Source organism: Myotis lucifugus, unplaced genomic scaffold (genome assembly GCF_000147115.1).
Source record: "Myotis lucifugus unplaced genomic scaffold, Myoluc2.0 scaffold_180, whole genome shotgun sequence".
Classification (NCBI taxonomy): Eukaryota; Metazoa; Chordata; class Mammalia; order Chiroptera; family Vespertilionidae; genus Myotis; species Myotis lucifugus.
The window spans coordinates 1,681,310-1,694,575 of NW_005871228.1; the positions used below are offsets into that span (position 1 = coordinate 1,681,310).

Sequence of the window (13,266 nt, forward strand, 5' to 3'; positions counted from 1 at the left end):
AAGAGCCGGTTGTTTTGTTTTTAAGGGGTGCAGGAGCGGCCCCCCATTTCTGCTGCGGCCACCACCTCTAGGCCAGGCACAAAGCCGCTAGACCAGGCCTGAGCCTTCAAGGACCGTGGGGGCAGGTGGGGCGGGCGAGCACCCTGCGGGTCAGGAGGGTGAGGAGGCAGCCACGGTCCCCTCACCCCGCCCCCGGCCGTGGCCCGCTGCCATCTTCCATCCCAGCGCGGGGCCGGCCAGAGCCAGGGCCCCGCCCCGCCCCGCCGTCCGGTTTCGATTCCCCACCAGCGCTCCTCCTGCACCAGCGACGCCGAACAGTGGGAGTGAATGGCGGGCGCGGGGGCCCTAAGCCGAACACCTGGGGGGCCGGGCCCCGCCGAGTCGGAGGACGCGTGCGGCTGGCGCTGCCCAGAGCATGGCGACCGCGTGGCCGAGCTCTTCTGTCGCCGCTGCCGGCACTGTGTGTGCGCGCTCTGCCCGGTGCTGGGCGCGCACCGCGGCCACCCGGTGGCCTGGCTCGGGAAGAGGCGGCGCACGTGCAGGTGGGGACGCTGTGTGCGCGCGGGGCGGGAGCGCGGGGGGCGCGGGGCGAGCCCGGGGTCCACCCGCCAGTTCCCCAGTTCCCGTTAGGACCCGGAAACCCCAAGGCAGCCCGGCGGCCGACCTAGGTATTGTTCATAATGAGAACGAATGCGAGCCACGGCCACCAGTCTACCTGCAGAACAGGTGGGTTTGAGAGTGAGGACGCGGGAGCCTTGGCTGTTTCGCATGTACCCTTGACCTCGTCCACCATGGCGGACCCGCCACACTGCTCTGGGGCCAGAAGAAAATCTGCCTGTTAGCTAGATTAAAATCCCTTTCTACGGGAAAACAGCCTGGCAGCCTGGGAAGCTACATAAATGTCTCTGGTTTTGTCTCCTGGCGCCCACAGAGAGGGGCTTGGACTGCCTGCCTGCGCTAGGGGCATCCTCTACCTACCCTGCCCCGCCCTTCCCTCTCCACACCCACTCCAGTTCCACAGGCATCACTGGTGGGAGCGAGGACGGCCATTGTATCGATAAGGAAAGCTCTGGAGGCAGAGGCAGCTCTTGAACCCAGGACTCCACGCGGTGGACTGCCCCCACGGGTCCATTCTCACCTGGGAGCCCTCCCCCTTGTTTAATCCTAATAGTGGCAGGGGCTCTGGGATCTTGGTCCAGCCTGTGGCCCCTTATTCGGTGGCTCTGGTCAAATCCCTCCGCTTCTCTGGGTGAGGCGGCCCACCCATCTCTAGCACATGATTCTCCCACTAACACCTCCAGGAAGTCTTCCAGCCCCACGATCAAGACCCTCTTTCTCTTGTGTGGCTGACTTAACACTACCACATTGTTAACAACCTTGGAGCTCCAAGGTGAGAATGGACCCTCACTGTAGGCATAGACAGGCAGAGATTAAGGGTATTAAAAGTCAGTGGCCTCACCCTGGGGCCGTGTGAGGGAGGCAACAGCATCTGCCTACACTTTCCTTTTCTTGATTTGTTCCACAAATAACAATTAAGCACCTGCTTTTCCAGGCTGGGAAACAGGTAAGACAGAATTTGTCCCTGCCGTCTAAAGTTTTAAGTCAGGGTTAGAGGGAAAGGGAGGACCAGGGTAGGGAAATGTAGACTGCTTTGGGAAGAGAAGCCAAGAAGGCTTCCTGGAGCTCTGAGTGAGAATGGGCCCTGTGAGGGCCAGTCCAGCAAGTGGGGTCCTGGGTTCAAGGCCTGCCTGTGCCTCTAAGGGCCTCCTTTTCTTATATAAAATGGCTGTGATGATAACAGCTCCTCAAAAGACTGTCTTCCAGTTGCTAAGGGTGCTGTCCAGAGATATGGCTGTGGGTCTCGTAGGTAAGTCTACCCTCCTACCTATGGGTACTCATTTTGTATCCACACACCGCTCACTCACCTATTTATCTGTCATCCATCCCTTCATTCATTCATTCATTCATTCATTCATCAAACATCCATTCAGCACATACCTTGTGCCATGAGTCAAGGAATAGATCAATTCTTCCCAGACCTGGAGGAGTTCTCGAGCCAGGGGGGTGGGGGTGGGGGGGGACAGTGACAATACAGTGTGGTAAGTTTTGTAACCAGGAATCCTAATGGTCAGTGGGAACCAGATAGAAGACAGTGTGAACCAGGGGCAAGAAGCCCATGGAGATTTTCTGGAGGAGGTGCCATTGGAACTGGCCTTGAAGGATGAGTAGGGCTTCACCAAGTACCAAGATAGGAGAAATAGCCTCTGACTGGAGAGCACAGGCATCAGGAGGCCAAGTTATCCTTGGATGATGGACAGGAGCTGGACTTGAAGGCTTAGAAATCACAGAGGGATAAGGGTGTGCTCCTGGAACTTGGGTTACTATTGTGTCCCCATCCCACACCCCACCTAGAATCAAACTGTGCACATAGTATTAGCAAGTGCTTGTTGGCTGTTAAAATAAGGCCAGCTTCCTCTATCAAACACTTACTGTCTGCCAAGCACTACACGAAACACTTAATTGAGCACGTATTCTCCACAGCAACCCTATGAATTCCACCCCATATTTACAGCTGAGGAAACCAAGGTTTAGAGGAATGAGGTCACTTGCCCAGGTCACCTCATAGGACTCAGACCAGGAGGTCCCGTCTGACTCTGGGGCTTGTGCTCATAACTTATTGGGTGGCTCCAGTTGAAGTTGGCAGCCCCTAGTAATTCTGTTTGATTCGGCCAACACTTCTAGGTCACCCTCTGGTCAGTGGAGGATAAGACCAGCGGAAAGACGGCTGGGATGGGGAGGGGATGGGGTAAAGTCCCACTGGTGGGGAGAGGGTCACAGAGCAGACCTTTGGAAAAGTGGCTATTGCAAAAAGCAGAGGTAGGGAAGGGAGCCATTTCAGGTGGGAGGGAGAGGAGGGGAGCATGAACCCCACAGATCTCTCACACATGCAGATCTTCTGAACCCCAGTCCAGGCCAGAGGGCCACAGACCCCCCTGGAATGCATGTTCCACAAGGGCAGCTCCCGGAACAAGGCCCAGCATGTGTTAGGTGCTCAGTTAATATTCATTCTGTACGTGAATTCTCTTCCCCTGTCCTCACGCTGCTTGCCTTAAGGTCCTATTTGAGGGACTGGAAGATCAGGTCACAAACAGGCTGGTCCTAGAAAGAGTGGGGAGGGCATCATGGTTTGAAGAATCCCTGAGGACCAGAGTGGCCCTCATTACAGCTCATCCTCTAACTTAATACTTGACTTTGGGCAAATCATCTCACCTTCCTGAGTCTCAGATACCTCAGCGGAAACACAAGGCAGGGGTGAGAGATGACTCCTGCAGAGCCTTGTTATCGTGAAAGTGACAGTATTAAGACTTTTCCCCTAATTCCTTCGCATACAGAAACTCACCCAACAATATTTAAGGCAGCTGGCCATCAAGAAGCAGCAGCAAGTTGGCAACAGAAACCAGATAGAAGATGCTGCTGAGAAGCTCAAGGCAAGTGGACCTTTCTTCCTTCTTCTAGTTGAGATGTCCACGTTTCTCCTCGGACACAAGGTGCAGCCAATATGCAGCCAAGGAAAAATTAAAACCAACCTCAAAGGAGATCAGGTCTGGTGGGGCCTGGGCTTCTATAATGTAGGGCAGCGATTTTCAACTGGTGTGCCACAAGAATTTTTAAAACATGCAATACCTGACTATTTAGTCAAAGGCATGGACCACTTTTCCCTTAGATGATCAAATGAAAAACTGACAACAGCCAACACAACAATAGCCATCTGGTGTGAATGAATGAAAATTATACCTAATTTTTTTTTTTCAGATCGGCAGAAAAGTATATTTTTGGTTGGGCCATGGGATTTTAGTAATTAGTTTATGTGTGCCATGAGATGAAAAAGGTTGAAAATCACTGATTTAGGGGGCCCTTTTTAAGCAAAAGAAAACAATATTAGGTGTAAGACCATGACGGGGGTCTTGCTAGGCAGGGGCCTGAGGCTACTGTTCCATTAGCTTTGTGGTGAGTCTGCCTCTGCCCCACACCCCAGCCTTGCCCCATAATACCTCACAGAATGGGGGAGTCGCCTTTCTCTCGCCATCGCCAAGGCCGTTCTCCTGAAGGGACTAGTCACCTTAAACAAAGCAAAATGCAGCTTAAGGAACACACAGATAGCTCTTTAAGTTTCACTGCCATGATGAAAGGGAAAGTAAGGTATAAATATATTCCACAAATATTTACTTTCTTTAGGCTTCTCCTTTCCTAACGGTGTTTGTTTAAATGGATTCTTTTGTGTTTTAAGTGGGAAGTCGGGGCTGATGGTATCATGAGCTGCCATTTTGACTGAAAAAGTTGTTCTGTCTCTAGGGGCCTTTTATGTGAACTCGGCCAGCTTCAGCGCCCCCTCCTGGGCGTGAGGGCTGGGGTGGGGGTGCCCTCCCAGGGCCTGCTTTGCTGAGAGCTCAATGAGCCCCTCACTGACTGGCTCTGACTGTGGCAGTAGCCCACAGCCGGGGGTGGGGTGGGGGGTGGTGGTCACTGTCTGCAAATCTCTGAGCAGATACAGTGTGGGGCCCCCAAGACAAGATTAGGATCCACATGGAGAGCCTAAGGGAGCAGGGTTCTGCTTAATCTAAGGTGTGGAAATGCCGAGGCCAAGCCAGGCCACGGAATTGGCTCCCTGTCTGCCCAACATCCATTATCTGAAAGATGACTGACTACAGGACTCAGTTTGCTGAGTAGAGTTGTGGTTTATACCCATGGCCCTGGCGTAATTGTTAATAGTGTCCCTCACATCTTCAAGGGTAGGACTCCAATCTCAGGCGGATAAATCAGTTCAAGAGGATTTGGAAACAAAGTTGGCGCACCTGATGGGATGGGGGCGGGCGGGGCGGTGCTTTGGTCTGTTTAGCTAGACCAGGATGGGGGCACGGGTCCCCTGTCTGCAAGTCTCTGAGCAGATACAGCGTGGGGCCCTGAAGTGAGAATTAGGATCCATGTGGACTGTCTAAGGGGGCAGGTTTCAGCTTAGAGTAAGGAATGGTTTTCTTTCTTTTAACCTTCTGCCCAATTTTCAAACCTTTATTTTGAAATAATTATAGATTCACAGGAAGTTGCCAAGATAGTAAGTTTTGCGTGCCTTTCACCTAGTTTGCCCCAAGGGTTATATCTTACCTAACTATAGTACAATTTCAAAACCAGAACATTGACAGTGTGTGTATATGTGTTCTACGTCAAATTATTACCTATGTGGATTTGAGTAACTGCTGCTGTAACCAAAATACAGAACCGTTCCATCGCGACCAAGGTCTACCTACTGCTACACCCGTATAGTCACCCCCACCCGGCCCCCAGCAATCCCTAACTCCTAGCAGTCACTAGTTTATTCTCTGTCTCTATCATTACAGCGTTTGAGGATTCGTGACCATGGCATATCTCTTCATTTATTTAGGTCTTTGTTTTTTTTATCAGTATTTTGTAGTTTTCAGCATACAATTCCTAAACATGTGTTATTGGACTTACACCTAAATGACTCTCAGAAAAATTAGTGATCAGCATTTTAAAGCTGAGAGGTATTTGTATAAAGAGTTAGATGTAGAAAAGTAGGAGGCTGTGCCCCGCTAGGCCTACATTCCCACGTGGAGCTGAGCAATGGACATGCTCATGAGAAGGACATGCGTTGCAAGTTCCCCCAGCCCCTGCCTGCCCACTCTCCTCACTATGTTACCAGGCTGTCTCCTGTGGGCATTTATATTTCAGTTCCTGGTCAACAGCAGATTTTTAAAAATTCAGCGATAATTCTGCCACTCCAGGCCAACCACCAGTTCACATTTTGAGACTTATGTGTTTTTTTCTGTGTGTGTTTTTTTATATTTTATTGATTTTTTACAGAGAGGAAGGGAGAGAGATAGAGAGTTAGAAACATCGATCAGCTGCCTCCTGCACATCTCCCACTGGGGATGTGCCAGCAACCCAGGACATGCCCTTGACCGGAATCGAACCTGGGACCTTTCAGTCCGAAGGCCAACGCTCTATCCACTGAGCCAAACCGGTTTCGGCTTATGTTTTTTCTGTACACGAATACTCTTTGGTATAGTATCCAGGGTGGAGGGAGGCATGGCGGCTCGTTTCCCTGTGTGACTTGGAGTTTGTGTCGTCCCCTGGCCTTCAGTGGGCGTTTTCCACGGTGCCCCATGTGCCCTGGGTGTGGGCAGCCCCTGCAGAGCACTGTAACGTGAGCGTCTGAGGCGGGCTGAGTTTCAGCAGTTCCAGACCGGTTGTCCTGTGAGTTTTTTAGTTTTGAGGGTCCGCACATCCAGACTCCAAGCCTGTTACTGAGTTTATTCGTTTGTTTTGCTAGTGACTCTCTTTTCCCCCAAGACCTTGGATGGATGACAAGATTCCTTACCGCTTCCCCAGGCCAGTGGGTCGAGTTTTTCTGGTGCCTGGTTCATGGATGGAACAGCTCTCTGTGACCCTGGCTTGATGCAGGAGGCCCCATTCCCCTTCCCCTGGAATAGGGCCAAGGGCCCTGCGCGCCCCCTGACTGAGCAGGCCCCAGTGCGGTGTGTCCCAGACACCTGTACGCCCATCCCTCCCGGGGGCCACTCAGCTCCTCTTCTGCCCACGGCTCCGACATCAAGTTCCCTCTGTTTGGGGCACCTGAGGATTTCCCTTCTTGTTGTCTGTTGGATTGTGGGTTTTTCTGGTGTTTTTTTGTTTTTTGTTTGTTTTTCTGGGGAGGGCGGGGTTGTTAACTCATTAAGCCGTTTTCCTAATGTTGAACATTTAGGTCATTTCCAGCTTTTCACTAATGTAAAATAGCATTGCAGTGAACATTTCTGGCACCTTGATTTACTTCCTTGGGGACACATGTCCAGAAGTGATGCCTCTAGCTCAACAGGCACAACATTTGTGAGGATTACTGTACGTTCTGCCCAGCTGTAGCCGGCGGCCTGTGGCAGGGGGTCTGAGGCAAGCGTGTTGCTCTGAACTCGTTTACATGGGGCAGTTGCCAGGCAAAGGCCATTCACCTGAAAGTTAACCCATAAAACAGTTTTGTAAATAAGTTAAAATCAATAAAGATCAGACAATGTCCAAAGTCTGCTGTTCAGAAGCCAATGAGCAAGCCTAACCAACCACTCCCTTTCATAGAACAATCAAGGAGGACTTGGTCATTAATCTCCAACCCACACCTATGAAGTGATTTTCTCTGACACCCTTGTTATTAGGCTGTTTGTCCCCATCATGGCTCCTCGGGGGCTCATACATGCAGGTGTAGGGAAAATTCAACACTTGCCTGCCACCCTGACTTTTTATTCAAACTGGGATGACAGTATGCAGTGGTTGTGTGTTTTTTTCCTGAATCTCCCGAATATTCTACAAGGAGCTTTTGATACTTTTATATATGAAGAAAATGCATGTATATTTACATTTAGTTAATGTCTGTTGGATCCAGATCTAGGCAGGGATTTAGAATGTGCACAGTGTCAGGCTGGAAGGCCTTGGAGATGGGGCCACCCAGGCAGAGGAAATAATTTGTCATTGGTCACATAGGAAGGTAGAGGTGGACCTGGGGCCATGGCTGTGTTTATCAAGGTCCACCCAGGAAGACAGAAGACACGTTGGGGGTTTCACCCAGAGGAGATGAATGCAGGGAATGGTGACAGGCACGGAAGGGGCAGGGAAGCCAACCAGGGCGTGGTGAGGCAATTGGCCCCAGCAGGAAGCACCTTCACCCTGGGCTGCAGGGCCAAAGGGAGGGGGTGGTATTAGCAGAGTCCAGGGCCACCTAGGCAGGAGCCGGAACCAGAGCGCCGTCCTGTGGGAACAGAGGGTGGGGGGGACGCGGGGAGGCAGGATACCCTGGCTGTTCCCCTCATCCTCTGACCTCCCTCTAGTTCCTCCTCCAATTGACCAAATCAAACTCAGCCTGAAGGGGGATCCTGGCCTGCGGGAGTCAGCCCTGCTGCCTCCTGAGCAGAGTTGGGGGGGATGGGAGGGGGGGGGGGGAACAGAGCCTAGATGGGCTCCCTGGGGAATGTGTAAGCATCTTCAGTTCCTGGCTTTATACCTTTCCCTGTGACCCACCCAAGCTGTAAGGACTGGACCACGGCATGGGGTAGGGGATATGAACCAGCCTTTGCCAGATTGAGACTCGGAAGCTGAGGGCTTGGCCTTGCTGTTGACCCTGGCGATGCCATTGGTCTCCACCACCCCGCTGGGCGTGGCCATTCCTCTGCCCCTTCTTGCCAGCCGCTGCCACATATCAGAGTGCACAGATGTCATAAATAATGTGGCCTGGGCAGGGCTGGCCAGCACACTTCCTTCCCTGGTGGGACGCCCCTGAGAGGCGTTCATAACAGGATTGTCCAAAGTCATACTGTTTTCAGCAAAACAGTTCTTTCCATTCCATGTGTAAAATCCTCCACCTCCCAGGCCAGGGCTTTGTCGCTGCTCAAGTTCTTCCCCCCCCACAGTCCTTAGATCTCCTCAGCTAGACTCTGTCAGGCCCTGGCCCAGCCCCAGCCCAGTCCAGCCGCGTCCTGACCTCAGTCCAGTTCAATCTGGGATCCAGTTTCGCTTTGAACCAATGCAGCCTAAACCAGACAGCACTTCCTGTTTCATTGCCAGAATGCTACCTCTCCCTCTTTTTAAATTTTTTTAACCATATTGCATAATCAGCCTCAAATGCTTGCCCCTGCGTTTTCTTGGGGATATTTTTAGTTATAACAATGTGTATTGCCATTAATATTATTTTTTGAGGGTGGGAGGGGGAGATTATTTTGTAGCCCTGGCAGATGTGGTTCAATGGTTAGAGCATGCCCTGCACACCCAAGGGTCTTAGATTCGATTCCCGGTCAAGGGCATATGCCTGGGTTGCGGGTTCGATCCCTGTCCCCGGTCAGGGCATGTTTGGGAGACCCTTCAGTGTTCAGGCTGACACTTTAACCATTGAGCAACACTGGCCAGGGCAGGACTCATTTTTTAAAAGTACATAACCATAGTTTCATCATCACACGAATGAAAATTAACAATAGTTCCTTAATGTCATCAAATATCCACTCAGTGGTCACATTTCCAGTTGTCTTATAAGTGTCACATTTTATTTGTTTGAATTAGGAGTGAAATAAAGTTTCGAAATGCACTTGCTTGATGTATTTCTTAAGTTGATGGCTCACACGCTCCTCTCTCTTCTATGCTAATCTTTTATTTAGATCTAGAGGCTTGATCTAATTCAGGTTCACATTTGTTGGCAAGACTACTTCATAGGTAGGGCTCTGTCTGAATTTATTTTTATATATAGAATAAGAATCTAACTTAAATTTTTTGTCAAATACATGGTTAATTGCATATTGTGTCAATACCATTTATTGAATAGTTCACCCTTTCAATAATTTGAAATGCCACCATTATTGTGTGTGTGTATATATAACTCTTTTATAACTTTTTATAACTCTTTATTCTGTGTCCCTGACCATTTTGTCTATGCCTAAGCTGTATGGTTTTAAATCCTGTGGTGTTACAGTTTGTTTGATATTTAATAAGGCAACTCATCCTTCATTGATGTTTTTAAGCAATATTTTACTTTTCTTGTGCTTATTCTCCCCCATTGGGGATTGAGCCCTCAAGCCAGGCATGTGCCCTGACCAGATATCAAACCAGCGACTCTTTGGTACACAGGATGACGCTCAACCAACTGAACCACACTGGCCAGGGCTCCCCCATGATAATTTAATATTTATTTAATCTGCATGCTAAGACTTATTTGGAGTGTGCCCAATTTATAGACTAAGTTGGAGATAAATAGCATCTTTTAAAAAAAATATTTTTTAAATTGATTTCAGAGAGGAAGGGAGAGGAGAGAGATAGAAACCTCAATGATGAGAGAGAATCATTGATCCGCTGTCTCCTCCACGCCCCCTATGGGGATCATCAAGCCTGCAACCTGGGCATGGCCCTGACCAGGAATCAAACTGTGACCTCCTGGTTCATAGGTCGTTGTTCAACCACTAAGTCACCGTGGCTGAACCAAATAGAACCTTTATAGTAATGAATCTTCCACAACCAGGGATATGTTTTTTTCTTCCACCCATTCAGATTATTTTATGTCTTTCAGTACAATTTTATACTTTTCTTTATCTAGGTCTTTACAGCTTTTTTTTCAGTTTTATTTCTAGATACATTGCTATATCATCCATTATTTTAAAAGGACCTTTATTTCTCCCTGCATGTTCCAATTGGTTATGGCAGGTCCTTAGGAAAGCTTGAGTTCTTGTAAGTTGATCTTGTCCCTGACTGGACCTTGCTTTTAGATGTCGTAATAGTTTTTCCATGTTGATTATCCTGGATTTCCTAGCTGGCACTCACATCATCTGCAACGGGTTTTCTTTTTAGGCTCATGCAGAGTCAAGTAAAATCTGGCTGACAGGGAAATTCACTGAACTCAGATTGCTACTTGATGAAGAGGAAGTCCTGGCCAAGAAATTCATCGATAAGAATACCCAGCTTACCCTCCAGGCATACAGGGAGCAAATCAAGTCGTGTGAGGACCAAATTGACGTCTTGAACAGTCTCTCCGACAGGATCTGCAGTATCAGCCAGGAGCCCGACCCTGTCCAGCTGTTGCAGGTAATGCTGGGTTTCTGCTTCACAGCTGCCACCTGCCAGCCGCCACCCACATTTCATCGTGGTTTCTATGGCATTGAGCACAGTATTTACACACTGAGTTAATACACAGAGAATTGCCTTGTTAGCAAGTAGACTTTCTTGCCCCTACACAAGTGGTCAGGAAATAGACGTAGTTAGGAACATAATGTATATCTTGGACTAATGAAATAACATGTACAGCCACCATCATGGATCTTAGCTTTAATATTTACTAGAACTCTGCAAAGTGGATATTCTCACCCCACTTTACAAATGGGAAACCGAGGCTCAGGGAGCTGAGGTGACTCATTTGAGGTCACCCAGCTGGTAGGTGGCAGAGCTGGGACCGGAACCCAGGTTTCTCTGACTCTCAAGCTGCAAAGCATCATTGCCCAGGCCTCTACCTATACAGTCTTCATTGAGACACCCCTCCGGGAGAGGCAAGGTCCTGTCAGCTACTGAGCAGACCTCAAGAGCTGGGTCGCAGTTTGCTCAAGGGGGAGAGAAGAATGGTACTCCTCGGCCACTGGGCTCCCTGGAGGTTATTACCATAACGGAGAGAGTGTCTAAGAAATAGCCTCTATGATGTTCATGCTACACTTAGTGAAAGCATGTGTTGAGGGTGGTGTTCCTGTCTTCGAGGAACCAGGAGAGAAACTCCTCTCTTCTGTCAATACTCCTGGGCAGTCACCTGTGCATTTGGATTGCTTTCCACTCACGTACGTCTTCCTGTTTCCTTCTTTGCTGTGGCTTCTGGGAAGCTCAGAGCTAAATATGTTTCAAGCAGCTGAGTTGTGACTTCATGGCATATGTTTTGTGCCTCACCTCACTCTGTTTTCCAGTTTACGTTCTTATCCTGGTTTCCTCTTTGCTTCACTTCCCGCCCTGTAAAGGGAACTCTTGCAGTATTAGATAACCTTTGAAAGTTGCTTTAAAGGCTTCTGGGACGAGGCAGGGTAGGTATAAAGGTGGCACCGAGTCTAACCACAGATTTGCATGGGTTCTGGCTGGAAAATAGCACAAATAAATTTGTTAATGCAAAACCAGTCAAGCCAGGCCCTGGTGTGCCTGGCTTGTGCCTTTATGTGCCCTTGGTCAACTCAGCCTGTGTCTCATTGTTAGTTAACAAAAAATAAGCAAACCTACATAGACACAGACAGCAGCATGGTGATTACCAGAGGGGAAGGGAGCTGGGGGGAGGGAGGAAAGGGCAAAGGGGAATAAATGGTGATGGAAGGAGACTTGACTTGGGGTGGTGAACACACAATACAGTATACAGTTGATGTATGGTAGAATTGTATATCTGAAACCTATATATTTTACTAACCAATGTCGCCCCAATAAATCCAAAATAAAAAATTAGCCTAACAAAAAATTCTGGGTGAGGTGCTGTCCTATGCACAATGGTTACTGTATTTTGAGGCACAGGAGGGTACATTTGTTTGTTTCTTTTAAAATAATGGTACCCCTGCCTAGCTGGCATAGCTCAGTGGTTGAGCATCGACCTATGAACTAGGAGGTCACGGTTCGATTCCAGGTCAGGGCACATGCCCGGGTTGTAGACTTGAGCCCCAGTGTGGGGCGTGCAGGAGGCAGCTGATCAATGATTCTCTCTCATCGTTGATGTTTCTATCTCTATCTGTCCCTCTCCCTTCCTCTCTGAAATCAATAAAAATTATTTAAAAAATAAATAAATAAAAATAAAATAATGGTACCCCTTAGGAATAGCTAATTCAAAGGGCTGCTCCATGGAGAAGAATGATATTATTCTTCCATCACAAGTAGAGTTTCAAGGCTTTGCCATCTCTCTCTCTCTCTTTTTTTTTTTTTAATTCTCTGGTGCCAAAGCTACTGATTTCCACCATTCATCATTCCTTCCACTTGCTCGTTCATTTATTCATCAAATATTCACTGAGAAACCTGTTCTACACAGGCCCCAGCTCATGGGTGGAGAGACATGCTCAGAAACAGGATTTACAACACAGTACAAGTGAGCTAGCAAAGTGTGACCGAGAAAGGTCCAGTTCTGCCTAGGGGATCAGGGAAGACTTCTAGGAGGAGGTGACAGTGGAGCAGGGTGTGAGAGGACGAGGAAGAGCTCACTAGGCGCATATAGAAGGATGAAGCAGAGGGGACATTCCAGGCAGAAGGGAACCACGTGCGTGTGAGAGCTTGGCGGGCTGGAGAGCCACCTGCGTTCAGCCTGGTCGGAGGTGAGCAGAGGTGCAGGTGCAGGGGAGCTGGGAGATGCAGCTGGATCGGGAGGCCAGGGTTTGTTGATGAAGAGCTTTACATACCTGGCCATGGAACTTAGACTTTGTCCCGTATAGAGATGGGGCCCAGGGGAGTGTTTTGAACTGAGGAATGACAGTCTGCTGTGTGGGTCCTGCTGTGTGGGGTCTGCTGTGCGGTCATTCCTGGGGGCAGGGCCCTGGCTGACCACTGGTGCCAGGGCAGGGTGGGGTGGGGCCTGCACTTGGTGGCCAGGGTTTGTTCCTGGTGCAGCCGTGGAGCCACCCTGAACCCCCTGTGTTCCTGCAGGAGTTCACGGCCACTGAGCGGGAGCTGAAGCAGCAGATGCGCTTGGGGGAGCTGTGCCACCCCGTGCCCCAATCCTTCGCGCCCATCAAG

General features: G+C 49.5%; 1 protein-coding gene across 1 annotated transcript in view; it reads left to right on the plus strand.

Moving 5' to 3' along the window:
• Positions 1–288: 288 nt before the first annotated feature.
• The window catches only part of TRIM14 (tripartite motif containing 14), a 22,119-nt gene continuing 9,141 nt past the window's right edge, over positions 289–13,266 (plus strand). The window contains 5 exon segments of the mRNA XM_006096484.3: positions 289–505; positions 508–542; positions 3,393–3,488; positions 10,384–10,617; positions 13,177–13,264. Coding sequence (XP_006096546.1) covers positions 328–505; positions 508–542; positions 3,393–3,488; positions 10,384–10,617; positions 13,177–13,264 — 631 coding nt within the window. The 5' untranslated portion in view covers positions 289–327.